General features: G+C 33.9%; 1 protein-coding gene across 11 annotated transcripts in view; it reads left to right on the top strand.

Annotated features, from left to right (window-relative positions):
• Nucleotides 1-20,327, top strand: part of LOC136029437 (rho guanine nucleotide exchange factor 11-like) — a 349,966-nt gene that overhangs the window by 223,313 nt on the left and 106,326 nt on the right. For all 11 annotated transcript variants that reach the window (XM_065707834.1, XM_065707833.1, XM_065707831.1 and 8 more), the window contains 2 exons: nucleotides 13,666-13,734; nucleotides 18,873-19,072. In XM_065707834.1, coding sequence (XP_065563906.1) covers nucleotides 13,666-13,734; nucleotides 18,873-19,072 — 269 coding nt within the window. The remainder of the gene's footprint in view (nucleotides 1-13,665; nucleotides 13,735-18,872; nucleotides 19,073-20,327) is intronic.

Raw genomic sequence — 20,327 nt, 5'->3', positions numbered from 1 at the left:
TGTATATTCGCATGTTTTACGTAGTTAAAAATATATATTTATATCTATCTCTATTCACAGGTGGGACACAGGGATACAGCTACAATGGCGCGTAACTAATATGGCGCATAACGACTTACGCGCGCGGGGGTCTTGGGGGGGCTCGAAGCGCCCCACCAACCAGGTGTTGGGGTGGCGCGAAGCGCCACCCCAACAGCTAGTATATATATATATATATATATATATATATGTATATAGGTCATGAGTAACCTCATGACCGTTTATAATAAGAATTTGAGCCTCATTATTTGCCGCAGTAACAGAGCCTAATTATCTAAAAACTTCCTGATAGATACTATTCACTTTTTTGAGTTATTTTGTTTGTATCGTATGTACAGTTTTTTCAACATATTAATTAATAAAAAAAAAATTCTCGCGTATGTAAGTGCTTTATTTCTTCTGGCCGATTGTTATCCCTTACCTGTAGAGTTAGGTCGCCCAGGTTGATAAATGATAATTTAATACGTTATAACCATGGTCTTGGTACATCTAGTATGAGAAAAAATGTCGACTTTTTAGAAGAAAGAGAATTTAAACTGTTGATAATGCATGTAATTTGATTTGGAAAAAAGTTTCCGTATAATTAATAGCGTTACTGTATTAACGCTGTAGTTCTAACGCTATTTCTGGTTACTGAATTCAAACAATTCTTTTTTCTAATTTTTGTTAGTGTAAGTGACCAATGATTTCCTATTATAGAAGAAATAGAAGTAAGTACAATTATAATGCTGTTATTACGCTACAAGCGCAAACGCTAATGAATAGTAGCGCTACTACAAAAAGAAAGATGATTTTAATGAATTTGGTAAGACCAGCACATAGGTTTTTCAAATTAAAATGAAAATATATTTATGCAGCGTATCTTTGCAATAAACTTTGAGTATTATCTTAGCGGTTACACTATTCAACGCACTTTAAAACTATATGAAGAATGCTTGTTTTTGTGCTTGAACTTGTGTTTTCAAATCAAAATAATAAAGAAAGGAAACAAATAAGGCGGCATATTTTCAGTAAGTCCGATCACATATTTTGGATCGCACCATTCAACGAAAAAAAAAAAAAAAAAAAAAAAAAAAAAAAAAAAAAAAAAAAAAAAAAAAAAAAAACGACTGTCCTTGGAGACTCTCAGAATCGTATTTCACCTAAATCGTTGATTTTGAGGTGTTCAAACGACACGGTGGCCGGGACTGGGTCGTTCTGGTGGCCGTTGGTATTCGATAAACCCTTCTAAAAACCGATTTTTTTCACAAAATTAGATTTTAACTCCAATATTAGTCACATAAAGTTGTTCTCGATATTAAGCCCGGATCAGCTGTGTTATGAAAATGAATAAACTTGAAAACAAATTAAGCACAGATCGTCCATATCCTGAGACGTGTAAACTGCCGAAAAGTTTTGAGGGGAGGGAAATTTATTTTATGGTGTTTTGAAGGGGACTCCGGAGAGACTGCGACATTTGTTTGAAAAATGTGACATATTTTTTTTTCATATTTCTAAGGATACACTAATGATACAGTGATATATCCATAAATTTTTTGATGCATGCACAGTCACTGAAAGTTCGGTTGTTACTCGCCAAGTCAAGAAAAAGACTCGAGTAAAACTGTAAAACCGTTTAAGACTCTGCGAAACCCGAGCCGTGATATCAATACCGACTTTCTATGCCTCTCAAAATAACTGTTTCCCCCAAATTCCTCGTGCCTAAAAGAATTTTCTTTGCTCGATCAATTGGTTGCTGATACCACCTACATAAAATCATGTTTCGCTTTTAGTTTTTGGGCTCTTCGCAAGATCTGGAGGTACTTTTATTGCTATAAACCAGAACCATGTATACGTTTCAAGTCTCCGTTGTCGATTACAGCATATTTTAGTTTCATTTTTTAGAAGTTCCTTCCTTCATTGTATTCATAAACATTTTTTTTGTTAAGTTTCTTGGAAAATTAGTTCCATCCAACTGCCTTTTGAGCTCTATATATATTGCTGAAAAGGAGGTGCCAAAATTCAAGGAAAAATTGATGATTACCACAGTGTTGATGATCAAAGACTCCATCGCGAGTCCCGTCCAATCAAAGCGTACATTAAAGATGTTTTTTAGGTTTCTTATGACATCTGGCGCATTTTTGGTGTTGTCTATTACCGCATACACTAGTTTAGTTTCGTTCTATCAAAAACATTTTGGTGATTTCTGTTGTCAAATTTCAGTTTTCATAAAAAAAAGAAAATCAACATTTTTGTGGAAAGATTAGTTCCGATTGGCTACTAAGTTTTATGCAATAACCGAATAGGAAATGTTACAATTTTATATACTTCGAAAAATTGTTGGTTAACACAGTAAAAGGTTTGTTTTTAAATGTAGGAACAAACTATAAATGCGCATTAAATTTTTCTTCTTTTTTTACTACTCTTCATATGTTTTTTTAGACAGAATTCCAATAAAAATCATTTCTCAAGGTGTCAACATAAAAGTTTTAAATTTAAGGAAAAAGTATAGCATTTTTCTTCTTTTTTGCAATCCCTGGGTCTGGTTGATTGATTTATTCTTTCCTAGGCGTCAAGTAGCTTGTAGCTCCATCGCTTGCGTTGTTAAGTCATCAGCGTTAGGTTGTCTCCTGAGATATCTGTGCGTGTTGGTCATGGTGGTTGACAAGGTTAACACCATTTTGAATTCCAGACTAATTTTCAAACATTCCTTTTTCGAACCAGTCAATGGGGCGCCTGTCTTGTAATTTGTGACCACGTTTTCGTTCGATAAAACTCCGCTAATTTAAATTAAGAATCTGGAGATGAAAGATGTTTTACTGCTGATTCTACAATCTTGAACTCATTTTGATTTTATTGCATTCGGACCTCTTCTCCAAGGAATTTTCCACGTGCTCTTAATTTTAAGTGAAAATTGTACATGCTGTACTGTTTTATGATAAACTAATGGTCGAACATTTGAACTTTTGGAAGAGTATTGTGGCTTGTGCTTGTAGGTTGAACCTGATTCCAATATATTAAAATGAATACTTATGGACATTCTAAAATCCTTACAAGTGTTTTTGTTGGAGTTTTCACCCCTTGTGCCCACAAAGAATATTTTGGGGTGGCTCTTGCCCGCACGTCCCTACAAAATTTAATGCTAAAGCTTAATGTCAGATAATGGAAGATAATGTAATAAAAAAGAACATACTCTACGAAATACAACGAAGGTTTGTTTACACGTATTTTTGTTACATTTGTACAAGTGGGACAAAAATTTTGGGTGGGGGTCCAAACCGGGTAGCTCTCTCTGGACACGGCCATGACTGGCATCAAGCCAAGAAGTGAAAATAAAACTCAATGACGCAACTTCTTTGTTATTTGAAAAAGCTTCGGATGTTAAAGATAAATTGATCATAAAATTAACGAATTTGTTAACCTATTCTATTTGAATTCTGCGCTCAATAAAATTTTTATTAAGAATTAATTGTTCTTAGCCAGCCTATATTTCACTCTATATCCTCTGTGTTGTCTCTTCTGTTTTGTTTGTCCACTTAAATCACATGCTGCTGTATCATATGTTCATTTCTTATGATATGCCGAGAATTGATCAACCAGTCACTTTATTATACCAATATAGTTGTAAAAACTAGCTACAACACGGAAATCTAAAATCGCTAAGGTATATATTGTGGGAAGTGAAGCTGAACAGGATTAAAAGACAGACAGAAAAGAAAGGAATGGGGAAGTGACTTGAAACCGCAGAAGCGGTAAACTAACCAATTAAGAGTAACTAGAATTCAAAGCAAATATATTTTACAAGACTTAAAAAGAAAGTCTTAAACCACTTTAAAAAAAAAGATCATCAGATGGGAATTCTGGGTAACACTGACTGGGGTGGAATTCCAAAGTGATAAAGAACGCAGAGAACTAATAATTTAAAGATAACCTCAATATTTGAAGGGAAAGTGTTTGAAGATGACCTCAGAAAGAGCCGGAACCGGCGTATGAAATATTTTTATTATTGGTTTTCATTGTAAGACGCAGCGAAATAAGATTAAATTTTGGGCTTTAGACACACATAAAACCAGAGTATGCTAATTTGAATATCGTTTTTCAACAATTTCAATGGTGTAATCTCGTCGATGTATTTTTTTCAATTTACTATTAAATAAGAAAATATAATTATAAATTTAAATAATCCCCTTGTTTTAGGTATTGAACGTGTATTTTAATGGAGAAACTTACGTCTTACTCTTTGCAACTGCTTTGTTATTTTGAGGTCAGTGTCGGAATTTCGGTTTGAGGGGGCAAGGATTTTTTTTCATTTAAGATACAAAAAAATAATTATTTCGAATTTCCAGGAGGGAAATAAAATCTAAGGGTGATTGTGTCCCTACCTGAATTGGGAACCATGGATGAGATAAATATAGCCAGTAAACTGGCACTTATCTGTGCTGTGTTTACCTCTCGCCTTAAGCCAATTTGTAATCCGCAAAGTTGTATTTTTATGCACATATATCTTTTCCGCATCAATAAAATACATTATTTTGTTGTTGATTAAATTCATTTTGTGCTCTAATCATTTATATCCTGATCAATTTCATAGAGTTTGAACGCCATTGTTATGAAGGATTGAGCTTTTTTCCTTTTTGGTCAAGTTGTATTTATGTTCAATGGGTGAATTTATCCTTCACTCGGTCCTTGGATACATGATCCCGTTTCACGATATTTCCACCTCTATTCTTGTCTCCTGCCACTTGCATTCTATTGATTATACAAGCATGAGTTAACCCTGCCGCAGAAAATCAAAAATTGTTGTTAGGATACTTCCGTATTATACCAAACGCACCCAAGAACTGAAGTTAGGGCAATCCTTATGAAACAATTCTTACTTCAGAATATATAGAATAATTGTAGCTAACGAGTTTTGCATGCTACCCGCTATACTTTACCTCCAACCCCCCCCCCCTTGTGTGCAAACATACAGCCCAGATTATATATTTCCCAGCTATTCTCGCAATGCTTCTCTCGTTTCAACCCGTGTACCTGTACATTGAATCAACTGTGACAAAACAAAAACTGAAAAAAAACAAGCCACGAGTAGCAGAAATACATTGAATATATTCTAATTTAGGCTATATACTAGCATATTAAGGGGAGGGGGGGGGGTAAAGTATAGCGGGTCTGCATCCAAAATGTATTAGCTACAACTATTCTGCATGTTATGAAATAAGAATTGTTTCATTAGGATTAGCCAAACTCTCCTTCTTTGTGTATTTCGTATAATGCGTAAGTACCGTTGTTAGTAATAAAAATCCGAGTGAATATAAATCTACTCTGAAGCCTCACCGTTTTTTGCATGCTGTATTTCATAGATGAATTTATCTTTCTTCAAATGGTTATTTCAGTAGGCACGATTTCACTTGAATTATATTCATGGAACTACTAATATCATACTGTCATTTCTATCCCCTAGCATTTCATTAAAAATGAATTATTTCCCTTACGCCCTCTTATCACAATCTCTTCTGACATTTCTCTTTGCATCCCGAAATAGCAATATTTGCATCTTCGGTTATGGTCGATAGAATGCGTTGTAGTACAGAATTTTCTGGCCTTTCGCCCTATTAAAAGCATTTTACCTCAGATGCATGGAACAGTTATTTCCAATGGTTTTCCCGAGATTGTTCTAGTCACTTGCAGAGGTTCTACTGCAAATTAACTTCACCTTTATCGCCGCGTTCAATGTGTTGTGTTGAGAGATGGATTTAACTTCAAATTTATAGATCTTTGCGAAATGTTGGACCATTACTTTAAGTGTTTTTCGCTTGATTTATGTTTTTACTCGGTGACTTCAGTTTCAACATGTGTCGTGTGGTTTTTGTTGGAGGATAGTTTAAAATATTGATACTGTGATATATGCCTTGCTCTTTTTTATTAAAACTTATCATATATACTTCAGTAAGTATAAGTTTACATAGTAAAGAAAAATACTGAAGTCAAGTTCAAAGGTCTAAACACAAATCACGCAAGAGCATTGTCCATTTCTTTCTTAAAGGAATTACATCACCTGTGTTCACAGATCGATAATCCTTAACAACAAATTGCTTCTCTCTGGAGCTGGGAGATATTTTAGTGTTAATCTTTCTCCAGTGTTTATAACTGATGACATTTATGGCCTGGTTATAAGAGCTGTAAAAGTCGAAGTTGTGTTGTATATAGAATATGGCCAGTTTAATGCGGATCACGTCGATGAAGTTTGCAAGTTCTCCCCCGTTATCTGACTTATCGTCGGAAGGGTTGGATTCAAAGAGATTATGTTCAGATCCAATCAGGTATCTTATTTAATAAATAGAAATAGTAATTTTAAGCTTCGACACTATCCTGTCCTCCTAAGCCCAAATGCAAGAGATGCCTTTTGGGGAGAGGGCTAGTAGCATCATGCCAGTCTTAAGGCTTAACAATTTACAAAATACACTTCCATCACATCTTGTTTTTTTTTTCCCCGGCTCTTTAAGTAAAGCCAGGACTGTCTCTGTTTGAAGACTCTTCCCCAAAAATTAAGGGCAGGGTGGGGGCTTGGGCCCATGCGCTCTGTTCAACAAACAAACCGGCCAATTACACAGAACGCGCAAGAAATAGATCAAAATAGTCCTTAAAATTCCAAAGTTTCGAGGGAAAACCCGAGGATCTACTTCTTTACAAGTTCCTGGTCGTAACTGTGTTATTTTATTCTTCAATAGCGTTAGTAAAGTCCAGGATCAACTGCCAACAACTAAGTCTGCCCCTGCTGACCCCATTCTGATGCAAAATACAACTGAACGACTCCCGATAGCAAAGCCAATCAATAGGCCCTCATCTTCTTTTTTCTATTTATTACTAATTATTTTCTTTATAACACTTTTTAATTTTGCTTTTTATTTTATTATTATTGTTATTTTTTGTATTTATTACTATCTATCAATTATTATCTATTAATATTATTTACTATTACTTTGACCATTTTTTTTTCTTTTACATATTTATTACGATCTACTCCGAAACGGGATTTTGACAAACGGAACCCCCTACTCCTGGAATGGATTACTGCGTACATGCCTACCAGAGAGTATAATATTTGTAGTGTCTCAGTGGAGCTATCTACTTTTCTGACGTACTGATTTAAGACACGTCTATTATCGAAATAATATTCAGTAATTGCCCAGCATCCATAAATGATGCGTGATTTTTCTGCTAAGAAATTAAAATTAGTTTTTTTTTTTTTTTTTTTTTTTTGCTTACCGTTTAGGACTTGTGTTCCTTAGTTGGATGTGTATGAGGATTAATTTTATCCTTGTTGTCCTCATCACCCTGGTGTGGTTAATTCTTATTGACTCAACCCATTTGAGATAAACCCTAATATATTTTGTCAAAATTGTAGATTTTTAGGTTGTTTTTTTTTTTTTTTTTTTTTTTTTTTTTGTAGATCCAGTGACTAAAGAAATATTGGTGAGAAGGGCTATAGAATGATTTTTTTTCAGTAAAATTAAAAAAAAATATATATGTATTTTCCCCTTTTTGCGCTGAAGCGAAAAAAATTTCCCCAAAATAACATATTTTGGAAAAATCTAGGATTTGTGAAATCTACAAATTCAAGGAGGAATAATGGAATGTCAACTTTAAAGACCCATTTCAAGGGAAGATTGAAAATTGTCGCCTTAAATATTTTATTTCTTCATATTCCTCTGCCTATAATCATTGTTTACATCTTTGACTGCCGAAATATCTCAAGCCACCCTTTCTATATTTTCGTTAATTTAGCACCTGACCCCCATCATATTCACACGTATTGATAAAATAAAATCAATATTTGTAAATGATAATCGTTCTTCAATAATTTTAACGTCACGCTTTACAACATCAGGGAGTCGAACGTGGTCCACGCGTCTCATGGTCATTTTAAAATTGAAGCAACCCCTTATCCCTTTTTTGACCAGTGTGCTTCCGCACTCCGAAGGTTTAAAACTTTATCAAACGTCCTAAATTGGAACAAACGGTCCAATGAAACTTTTTATTTTGCCCGGTAAATAAATATAAACGTCCTAAATTGGAACAAACGGTCCAATGAAACTTTTTATTTTGCCCGGTAAATAAATATAATTTTCCTAATATAACAAACTTAACTCACATTACAGGCAAATATACCTGTTTATTAGTGAGTCTTCATCACATACATAAGGACTAAACTTAGCCTACAGTCAAAAATTAGTATATCTGGGAAAAGCTAAGCTTTCATCATATCTTTAACCTGGAATCTCATTGAAAAAACAATAAAGAACCTGAACAGAAAACGAAGAATTTTTTTTTTTTACCAGAAAAAAATCACGATGACCACATTGTGGCTTAGGCGTAAATCTGAAAAGGAGTGCTAAGGAAAACAATTTAGGGGGGAATTGATAAAGTTTTGTGTTGGGCAACGCAGTGTCAGTTCTCAGTATTTCTCTTCCTGGCTCCAATACCTAAGAGAAAAACAAGCCAATCCTCGCCTGGCCACCTGTCTGATTAAAAAGAAATGACAGTTTCTGGACTTCATTTCCATGAAACTGTCAATTCAATGAATGGCGCAAACTGATATTTTTGACGCAATTAAAGAATGTCTCCCCAGTACTAGCTGAATAGACTCGTTTCTTTTAGGAAAATCAAGTTTGTCTGATTTAACACTGGTTTTATCGTTTAATATTTTAAGGTTTGAATAGAAATAAAGAAGATAAAAAATATTAAGAACTCTATTTTAAGCGATCTTTTTTCGATGTAAAATGTTGTAACGAAACAGTAATCTGATGAATCTTCAAAAGTAAAGTCTTGGGAATGAAAGTGATGCAGTGAAAATTATTGTGTCTTGTTTGCTTTTTCACAATTACAATTTAGCGGTAAATATCTTTTTGTTGTGGTAATGAATCTTTAAAAGATTCATCATTGTGCCCAAATGTCCAGATTTCTATGTATTATACTTTTTTTTTCAAAATTTTACAAGGAAAAATGGGTAACAAAAGTTGTCCCTTTCCCGTGTATACAAAAAATAGTGTCCATATTTGATTTGTTGCCAGCTTTTGTACATTCAAACAGTAATTTCCTTCCTTTAAGGATTCCCAAATTAGTGGGCGAAAAGAGAAACTTTATTCTGTAAGGCAGTTCCACAGTATAGTATAGCACATTTGCCACAAAAACTCCATAGGGCCGTGGTCACAAAAAAAGCATACACATACCATAAACAACATACAAATGCAATTAAAGGATTCAATTACGCTTTTGATCAAAACAATTAAAGCACAGAAAACTATTCAAAAACAACAAACAAAATTGTTACATATAACCCTAACGATGGGTTATACCCACACGAATAAACCGCGCCAGATTCTTAATACTAATAAAGCACCCATATCCCAGCAATTTTTTCACCTAAGTCTCCTCCTCCTCCTCCCCCATCCAGTCCATAAATTTCTTTTCTCAAAACCCTTAACCCGTTCACAAATCCCAAGAAAATGAATGTGAGATATATTTATTAAAAAAAAAAAACACGGAACCATGACAAACAAACAGAAAACACCAAATAAACGATATTTTCAAATATAAGGAAGGAGAGGGGCAAAAATATATAGGAAAAAACACCTTCCTCGAATTTGGAGAGCCAAATTCTCTTTTTGTGAAGCTCCTGAAAATTCGGTGATTTTGGAAGCACTGCTTAGAGCTGCTTCTGAATGTCAAGAAAATACAAAGATCACCATTAAGACAGGCTCAATCTTTTTCAAACGCTTTAGTATTATTCATTGACCCGTTACGTTAGGACTAATTGGGAATAGATTTTCTTTTCTTTTCGAAAAGATTTACCAAAAATCAAAAGAACAAAAAAAATATGAGAAAGAGCTTTTATATCCAACTGCATTGAATAGTAAACCTAACATTTCAAGTACAAATTTATGTGGTAAAATCATCCCACGCTTTCACTGTTAGTCTTAAAATTTTCTGTTTTTTTTAGCAGCAGCAGCAAAAAAAAATCCTTCTTTGTGTTTCTCTTTGTCTCATCATTTTTCTGGTTTCCCAGATACTCATTGACCTTTTTTTAATGGTTCTTTTTTTTAAACAGTCCTTTTTTTAATGGAAGTGTCATTAAAAATGGAAGAAATCCTTTAAAGTAATCGTTTATAAAAGAAAAAAGAAAAAGGAGCGCCTCTTGACAACAGTGGTAAATACATTTCTTTTTCAATTTTTGAAGAAGACATAATTATAACTGAGACGTGCACTGTTTTAAATATAATAAATTCCTTTTAGCGCGTAGGTTGAATAGCTCTTTATCATTTTCAAAAACACGGAAGATAAGCATTCTTAAATACATTAAAACTGGAACCTTATTACCCAAAAACCTAAAATATGAGAGTTTTAGAGACCATTTTTTTTGCTTTGTAGATTTTGTTTGAATTGCACGTTCGCTGTTGTTTCTTAGCCATTTTATTGATCATCAGGTTTCCTCTTGAACATTTAGGTAGTTAAATCTGTGGTTTTTGTCAGAAAAATAATTGGTATTGTAAGTCAATATCTCGTTTTAATGGTGTCTCAGTTGTACACCGTAGTAACTATACATTAATTACAAAAGTTACTTAAATTTTTCCGCCACTAGGAACGGCTGTGATGTATATAAGGCCTTCTCAGGCTTAAAAGAGGTTAATCTTTTTAAGTTTCAATCTTATAGTCATACCGATGATGGTAATGATGCAAATGTGCCTTAATAAGATGCTTGTTACCAACATTTTCTCAAACCTGGATTGTATCCTCAATTAAGTCACGCTGTTATTTTCTTCCATCTCCCTTGTCCCCTTTATTTTCTGGTGTTTTGTTTCCAAATTCTGTGGAACTATGTAGGTCTTTTATTTCTATTTTATCATCCAAATAGTTGTTATTCGGATTAAATTATGTATATGTTTAAGAAAGCATGGGTTGAAGGAATTGAAGGAAGATATGTCTCTTTGAGCCCCCTTTAATCTCTTGTGAAACAAGATTATGATAGATATAGGGGCCAATAAAAACTTTAAAAAACACATCTAACATTCTTTATATGCATTTTTTTTTCGTTTTTCGAGTAGGAAAAAATTTTGGGGGGCGTTCAAACCCGAAGGCCCCCCCCTGGATGCAGCCTTGGATAGATAACGTGTTTTTATCGTTTATTATTTTTTTCTTTTCCTTTTTTCTGTTTTGTTTTAGTTACAGTTTTCAAGAAGGGGTATAATTATCAACAGTTTACTTAAAAGGCCATTTTTTAAGTTTGTCATTTAGCGTTTTTTTTTTCTTTGTAAATTCTTTATCAAATAACGATGTGATAAGGAATATTCGCGTGCTTTATCTGTTTTCTTTAGAAAATCAAATACTGGATAAAATTTAATTTTATGAGGCAGTTATGTGTAGGCTATTTGTTTCAAAAGTGCTTGTCTAAATTCTGTTTTATAAGCACTGGGTTTCTAAGGAATATTTCCTGAGCTATTTAAAAGGTAGCTCGTCGTCATTACGTCAAAATTGTCTTTATTTTGTTTTTGAATTAGCGTATTTATGCTATAAGCTCGAACGTTGCTCCATTATAGGTTATGAATGGTTCTATAGATGTTTCAAATAAAAAAAAAAATCATCAATTCAATAGAACAAAGCGAGGGTGAAATTGACAAAGAAGACACATTGATAATGTTTCTGTAAAAAATATTCAAAATTCTTTTTCGCTTTTGTGTTGTCTGTGGGTACTGAACTTAAGTACATTCTAGTACATTGGTATTGAAAAAAAACTTAAATATTTTTAAGTGGCAGAGTCTTTTTCCATCATTTGATTGATCGTTCTCATTTTTAAGGAATTTGTTTAAAAACTCTAGAAGGTTTTTGCTACTTCACCAAATTTTTTGCTACTTCACCAATAATATCTACTCTTGCTATAATCTAAGCAAAGAGATCCACCATACTCTAAAACCGATAGTAACCGATACTCTAAAAAATAGAATTTTGATATCAATAGTTACATCAAAAGAATCGCATTTTAATGCTGATTTTAAATATATAAGTTTCATCAGGTTTAGTCTTATCCATCAAAAGTTATGAGTCTGAGAAAATTTGCCGTATTTTGGAAAATAGGGGGAAACACCCGCTAAAAAGTCATAGAATCTTAACGAAAATCAATCCATCAGATTCAGCGTATCGGAGAACCCTACTGTAGAGGTTTCAAGCTCCTATCTACAAAAATGTGGAATTTCGTATTTTTTGCCAGAAGGCAGATCACGGATGCGTGTTTATTTGTTTGTTTTTTTTCCAGGGGTGATCGTATCGAACCAGTGGTCATAGAATGTTGCGAGAGGGCTCATTCTAACGGAAATGAAACGTTCTAGTGCCCTTTCTAAGTGATCAAAAAATGGAGGGCACCTAGGCCCCCTCCTACGTTAATTATTTTCCCAAAGCCACTGGATCAAAATTCTGAGATAGCCATTTTATTCAGCATAGTCGAAAAACCTTATAACTATGTCTTTGGGAACGACTTACTCCCAACAGTCCCCGTGGGAGGGGCTACAAGTTACAAACTTTGACCAGTGCTTACATATAGTAACGGTTATTGGGAAGTGTACAGACGTTTTCAGGGGGACTTTTTAGTTGGAGGGAGGGGTTGAGAAGAGGGGGATATGTTGGGGGAACTTTCCATGGAGGAATTTGTCATGGGGGAAGAAAATTTTCGTGAACGGAGCGCAGGATTTTCTAGCATTATTAAAAAAAAAGCAATAAAAAAAATAAATATGAAAAAGTTTTTCAACTGAAATAAGAAGCAGCATTAAAACTTAAAGCGAAAAGAAATTTTTACGTATATGAGGGGTTCACCTCTTCCTAATACCTCGCTCTTCACGCTAAAGTATTTTTAGTAATTTCAACTTTTAATTCTACGGCCTTTGTGATTCAGGGTTCATTGTTAAGGAATTGGGACAAAATGTAAGCTTAAGTGTAAAGAGCGAGGTATTGACGAGGGGGTGAACCCCCTCATATACGTAATAAAAACATACGAATACAGAAGTTTGTTACGTAAGCTAACTCGTAAGTTACGTATATCTTTTACTAATAAAAACGTTCGTAAGAAATTAAAAGTTCTAGTTGCCTTTTTAAGTTATCAAAGCATTATTGAGCAACTAGGCCTCCTCCCCCGCTCCGTTTTTTCTCAAAATCATCCGATCAAAACTATGAGAAAGCCATTTAGCCAAAAAAAAAAAAATATAAAAATGTGCAAATTTCGTTTTAATTATTCATCTGCGGAGAGCCAAAATCAAAGTACGCATTAATTCAAAAATGTTCAGAAATTAAATAAAAAAAAATAACTGAAAGTAAGGAGCGACATTAAAACTTAAAATGAACAGAAATTACTTCGTATATGAAAGGCGCTTCTCCCTCCTCAACACCCCACTCTTTACGTTAAAATTTTTTACTGTTTTAAAAAGTAGAGTTGGGAGAAAGAGTCAAACTTTAGCGTAAAGAGCGGGGCGTTGAGGAGGGAGCAGCCCCTTTCATATACGAAGTAATTTCTGTTCGTTTTGAGTTTTAATGTCGCTCCTTACTTTCAGTTAAAAAAAAAATTTAATACTAAAATAGTTTACTTTATACTTTTTTTTCTTTTAGTGAAGAGATGGCCAGTCCAGTTGTATTCGCCCATTCGGGAAGCTCATCTAATTCCAGTCTGTCGACAAGGTTAGTTTTTTTTAACTATAATTTAGAACATCTTTATATAAAAGCATTTATGACCATTAATTTACTTCTTTTGTTTTAAAAATGACCTTATGTTTGTCGCTGTTCTCACCTTTAAGTAATTTATTCCTCAATCCGGATTTCTTTTTGGCTTCCGTATGTATTTGTCAATATTTTTAAGTTTAAATTTTATATTCCCTTTTCCTTTTTCTTATCTTATTTGGTTTTGATATTTTAATATTGCCATACAATGTCCAACTTGAAAGAAAGTTTTCAACTCACACTAATATGAAAAGCTTCTTTTTTATTTGAATAAGGCGAGCTTTTGTGAAATAATGATACGAGTGTCTGGAATGCCACACACGCATTAACCTTATCCCTAATATCGTTTCCATGGTCAATTTATGGAAGATTGCTTGTCCTCCTTCTCTTTAGGTCAGTTATAGTCAGAACCCAGAGAAAATTATGTACCCTATTTGCATAATTCATATCACATTCTACTCTTGCATCGCCGATTAACACTACGTTGACTAGGTGTAGAGGCAATCCAACTGCTTATACACAATTAGCTCACGCAACTGAAGCCAAAGCGTACCACTGTTTTACTTCGAGTCCGTTATCAGATGGGTTTTACGATCAGATGTTCCGCTCCAAATTGGAAGTGTCGGGCGATATTTTGACTAAATGATGTATCGATGTTTTAACTTTCTATATTTGTTGTATTGATTTTCATATCTCCGATCCTTTTTTCTGCTCAAATTAATTAACTCTTCGTAATGCCAAAGTTCAATAACAAAAATTGTAATTAAAGATTATTTTCCACAATTTTTTGTCAAAACATTGAGTAATATGGAGTTATGTTTTTTGTTTCCCGGGTACTGTGTATTTGGTTACTTGTTTGGGTACTTGTGTATTATACGCCATTCATTCAAGTTTATGCTGTGTAAAACTCGATAGCAAACCGGTTTTTTCGTTTGCTTCTTTCAGCTTAGCGCAAGACAATACAAAGACAAGTGACAGAATATATGGGAAATATATAGTTTGAGCTATATATTTGTACAAAAGGGGGGGGTGAAGTATTTGGACAGTTAGAATTCAGAGAATAATTCTTACTTCACAATATGCAGAATAATTGTACCTAACACATTTTGCATGCAGACCCACTATACTGTACCCCCCCCACCCTAATTTGCAAATAAATAGCCGAAATTTGTTTCTAAAGTAACGAAAAACCGGTTTGTTCTCGAGTTTTACCCATCGTAAACTTGGGTGAGTGGCGTATAATACACAAGTACCAGAATTTTTCATGGAGAGAGAGCCGGATTTCCCTCTATTAATTAAAAACGATCAGAAATGAAATAAAAAAAACAAGTTTTTCAACTGAAAGTAAGGAGCAACATGGAAACTTAAAATGAACAGAAATTATTATGTATATAAAGGAGTTTTTTACGCTAAAGTTTTAACTTTTTGTCCTAATTCTTTAAGATATTCCTGAAACGCAATGACCTTTTAATCAGAACAATAAGCTTCGTTTTAAAATTCTATAAAAAAGAACGTTAGCGTGGAGAACGAGGTCTTCAGGAGGAGGCAACTCTTTTCATATACGTAATAATTTTAGTTCATTTTAAGGTTTGATGTTGCTCCTTACTTTCAGTTGATAAACTTGTTTTTTTTTTCATTTAATTACTTGCTGATAGTACTTGCTCGTAGGAAACATACGGAACAAGTTTTTTGAAGAAATTTTGTTTTAATGCTTTACCCCAATGCTTTAACCCAAATTATATATTTTCCATATGTTTTGTCACTTGTCTTTGTCCGTCTCGCGCTAAGCTGAAAGAAACTAACGAAAACACCCAGTTTGTTCTCGAGTTTTGCACAGCGTGGACTTGAGTGAGTGGCGCAAAATACACAAGTACCAAAATTTTTTCCCCCTAAGAAAAAAAAAAGAAAAAACTCAAATAGAATTCTCAAATTTGGAAACCTTATTTTCCAGGGCGTATTTTCCGTGGTGTAAGGGGGTATTTTGCATAGGGATATTTTCCGTGGGGATTATTTTCCACGGGGGGTAAACGCCTAGAACCATGAGGAGGATACTCCCTCCGCAATACCTCGCTCTTCACGCTAACGTTATTCAAAATTTTAAAAAAGCTTCGTATTTTAATTTAACGAACCTTGTGTTTCATTTGTTATTCGTAAGGGATTGAAATACAAAGTCATACTTTAGCATAAATAGCGAAGTATTTAAGGGGGGCATCCCCCACATCCCACCACCGAAAATTCCACCAGAGAAAATTCACTTCCCCGAAATATGTCTGTTTACTTCCCAATAGCAAATGCTATGCGCAAGTAATAGCAATGGGCTTTTCTTTTTTGAATTAATCTAAAAAATAATATTTTTTTTATTTTATATAACTGAAAGTAAGGAAAAACACAAAAAGACTTAAAAAGAACAGAAATTATTCCGTACATGAAAGGGGTTGTTTTCTCCTCAAAGCCTCGCTTTTTACATTATAGTTTGACTCTTTGTCACTTCGACTCTTATTACCTGGATTGGGTCGGAGTAGCTTAAATACATTTGATTTTCTTCTTTTGTGCGTGAGGTGGAGGGGGTCAGTTGTTTTTGGTTTTCTTAAAAGAAAATATTGTTTCTAGTTTTTTTTATCTCTTCTTGCGCTGTTCTTGTTATTCCATTCTTCCAGTTTTGTATTGCTTTCGTTTTTATTCTTTTGTCGTAATAATATAAATTAATAAATAAATCTGAAAACGAGTTCAGCTAAAATTGAATATGCAAATCAAGATTAAAACGAACAAAAAAGAAAAATACTATTGTAGCATAAATGAAACCCAAAACGAACAGAAATTAAATAAACAATCAAAGCAAACCAATGTACCACATGTACTAATATAAATGAATGAATAAATATTAAAACGAATAAAACTTTAATGAAATATGCGAATCAAGATTGAAACGAACAAAAATCACTACCAACAAGAGTATAGGTACTGCCTCCTTTCCTAACTGTAAAAGTTCAAAACCTACTGAGTCACTAACGCTTTATTGAAAATGAATTATGTTAAAAATATCTTCTTACATACTTATTACAATATTGAAAATAAAAATGAAATTACAGGAAAAATTAATTTTGAAATGATAGGCTTTTCAGCATCTGATATTATTATCATATATTACCATGTCGTTACCAAATATTTAGCTAAATCCTTATTTCTTCCCAAAACCGTTTACGACAAGTTTTGTTTCACTACAAGTAAGAATTTAGCTAATGCCTCTTTCCCTAACTGTATAAGTCTAAAGCCTACTGTGTCATTGGTGCGTCATTGAAAGCGAATTATGTTACAAATATTCTCTTTTCCAGTTATTACAGCATTGAAATGAAAATAAAATTGCACTATTCAAATTTTACTTATTCAGTTTTATTTATTATAAAATATAATTTTACTTTTTCAATTTCATTCATTTAAATAGAATTGAACCTTTAGCCTCCCTATGCTATATTAAACGTTAAATATATATTAAATGCGTTCAATACTTTGTAGCAATTAAATGTTACTCCTTGTAAAATCAAACAGTTCGTGGTAACGAACTGTAGTGAGAAGCGACCTGGGGCAGTAGTTACCGAAACTCTAAAAAATTGAATTTTGATACCAATAGTTACATCAAAAGAATCGCATTTTAATGCTGATTTTTACTGTTTTAAGAAGTAGAGTTAAGAAAAGGAGTCCAACTTTAGCGTAAAGAGTGGGGCGTTGATGAGCAAAAGCCCCTTTCATATACGGAGTAATTTCTATTCGTTTTAAGTTTTAATGTCGCTCCTTACTTTCAGTTTAAAAAACTTGTTTTATTTTATTTAATAAAATTTTAAATTCAAATGCCTACTAGTACAGAAATTTTAGCCCACTACGCCACTGCAGGTGTGGGAGGTTCTAGCAGATAAGAAGCTGAACATATTCGATGAAATCAGGTTCCAACTCGGTTTTAAGCCTGTTGGTAAAATAGGATTTGACTATAACTGAGGTGGTCGTTTTGTGTCGTTGCCTGTCTAGTGAATAGTATGTAAAGGGTTTATGTTTGTCTTCTCTTTATCTATTTATTTTGTTCAATGCCACTCACTATATAATTTCTTTAATTGTGTGTGTCATGTAAGCAAACTCGTGTGTCCTATAAGCAAGGCCATGTGTCCTGTATTTGTGTTAACCGGTTGTGCTAGGATGTATGGATGTGAGTCTTTCCTAGAACGTGAAATAAATACTCCCTTTTTTTCATTTACTTATCTATTGAAAAATTAAAGTTGTTTATTGGTTTATTGAAGTTCCAATTTTCATATATTTATTTGTTCAAACAAAACTGTAGTAAGCTAAACTATGAAACAAACAAAACTATGAAACGTTTTTCGGAAAGTTCGACTTCTTCATTAGTTTGTGGGATCCTAGGAAACCAACATTGTTATCTGAGCTTTTTTGAAACTTAAGATTTGCAGAAATGACATTTTATTTATTGACTTTTTTTGCTGCAAAAATTTTCAATTGGACGTACATTCTTGACGAATAAAATAACGATGTATAAATAACGGGAAAAACTTGTACGCGAATACAGCCCAGATATTTCGGTTTAACGTCCAGAAGCCTTTACCAAAAGAAAAAGACTAGACTACAAAAGAAAAATACAGCTAAAACCTAGAAGAAAAAACAATTAGAGTTGAAAACACCGTGCATCAAAAGGAGAAAGTAAAAATAAAGGAAAGAACCACGTCTGAAAAACGAAAATAGCAAAAGCGCTAAACAGCGTGCAGTTTGGTCACAAACACAACGTCAAATAAACTATGAGGGTCTTATAAATGTAATTGATCTTTTTATTTAGAGAATCACCCGTAACTTAGGTTTATACAATTAAAATTAATTAAAGTAGCAGGTCATAGATCTTTTAATACAACTATGTATGAAATAGTGAATGACCTTTTCGGTTTGCTAACTTAGCGGAATCACCTTGACTTATCAAATGAGCAATGAAATTCCATAAGTCTATTACTATGATATTAATTGTTGATCTATTTTTTCCTTATTTCCACTTTTCATTTTGCCCTGTAATTTCTTCTCAGGACCCTGATTCTCTTTTTTTTTTCCAGGAGCCTCGAAAGTCCTGGACCCAGTGATAGTAGAATATCGAATTCCGTCCAATCTGACTCATCTTCTAGTGTCGTTCCATGGGGAGATGATAGTGACCTTGAAGCTGATACAGAAACTCCTGACTGGACGAAAATGGTTGAATCAGATATTTTAAGAAAACTCAGTCACAAAGAAAAACAAAGACAAGAAGTTATCAATGGTATAGTTTTTTCTCCATCATGGAACTTTTTTCTCTGACCTTATATCCTACTAGAGATGATTTTATCTTTAATTGAACTATACTGACAAAATATTGTTAATAACTGTAGCTCCTCCCCTTCCTCCTCAAAAATAGCAAATAGAAACTGGAACATACTTTTTAAATTGAAGGAAAAATTCTGGTAGCATTGCCCTTCTACAAGCTGAAGGTGTCAACTCTAAACAGCAAAGCAGGCGGGTATCAAGAAAATTAAATTGAAATGCCTAAAACAACTCCATCCAGGTATCTCAACACCAGAAAAGATGCCAGAAACAAGTCGATCCAGGTATCTCAACACCAAAAAAGATGCCTGAAACAACTCGATCCAGGTATCTCAACACCAGAAAACCTGCGTTGAGATGCCTGAAACAACTCCATCCAGGTATCTCAACACCAGAAAACCTGCGTTGAGATGCCTGAAACAACTCCATCCAGGTATCTCAACACCAGAAAACCTGCGTTGAGATGCCTGAAACAATTCCATCCAGGTATCTCAACACCAGAAAACCTGCGCTGAGATGTCTAGAAAGTGTTGGCCACCTTCAAAAATTGTTTAAACTAGGTACAAGTGGTTTTTCCGAACCCACCAGATAGTAGTGTGCGTAACCACTGGGTTGTCCGTTTTTTTTTTTTTTTTTTTGTTTTTTTGTTTTTTCTGTGCTGAATTGCTTCTGTTTAGTTTCTTTGTCGTCAAGATAGTTCGCTGGTTTAGTTGGTTAAGTGTAGTTGTCTGTTTAGGGATTAAGCTGTGAGTTGGCGTTTATGGATACCATAATTTCACTAGCTTACGTAATTCTTTGACAGTCTTTTTTTTCTGGTGACTGTATCCCTTTAAGAAAGGGTGTTCTGCTTTAGAATTATATTTTTTTTTTTTTTCAGAAAAAAAAATCATTTCGATTAATTCTTGTTAACTTTCAAGGTTTAACCACTTTAAAAATCGCGTGAAGTACTTGGCTTATCCTGAAATGCACCATGTGTGCCGTGAAAAAGCACTGCTTGACGTTGGTTTGTCACGTGGGGTGGAACAAGTAGCTTTCTAAAGTGGGGGATAGTGAGTAATCCCTAGGAAAATTCTGAGGGAATATCCAGGGATAGTAGGTAAAGTAGCTTTCTGAAGTGGAGTATAATGAGTAATCCCTCGGTAAATTCCGAGGTGATATCCAGAGATAGTGAGTGATGAGGAGCCTTCTGAAGCGGGGATAAGGAGTAATCCCTC

The sequence above is a fragment of the Artemia franciscana genome, chromosome 7, assembly GCF_032884065.1.
Source record: "Artemia franciscana chromosome 7, ASM3288406v1, whole genome shotgun sequence".
NCBI lineage: Eukaryota > Metazoa > Arthropoda > Branchiopoda > Anostraca > Artemiidae > Artemia > Artemia franciscana.
This window is presented reverse-complemented; position numbering and strand designations above follow the sequence as displayed.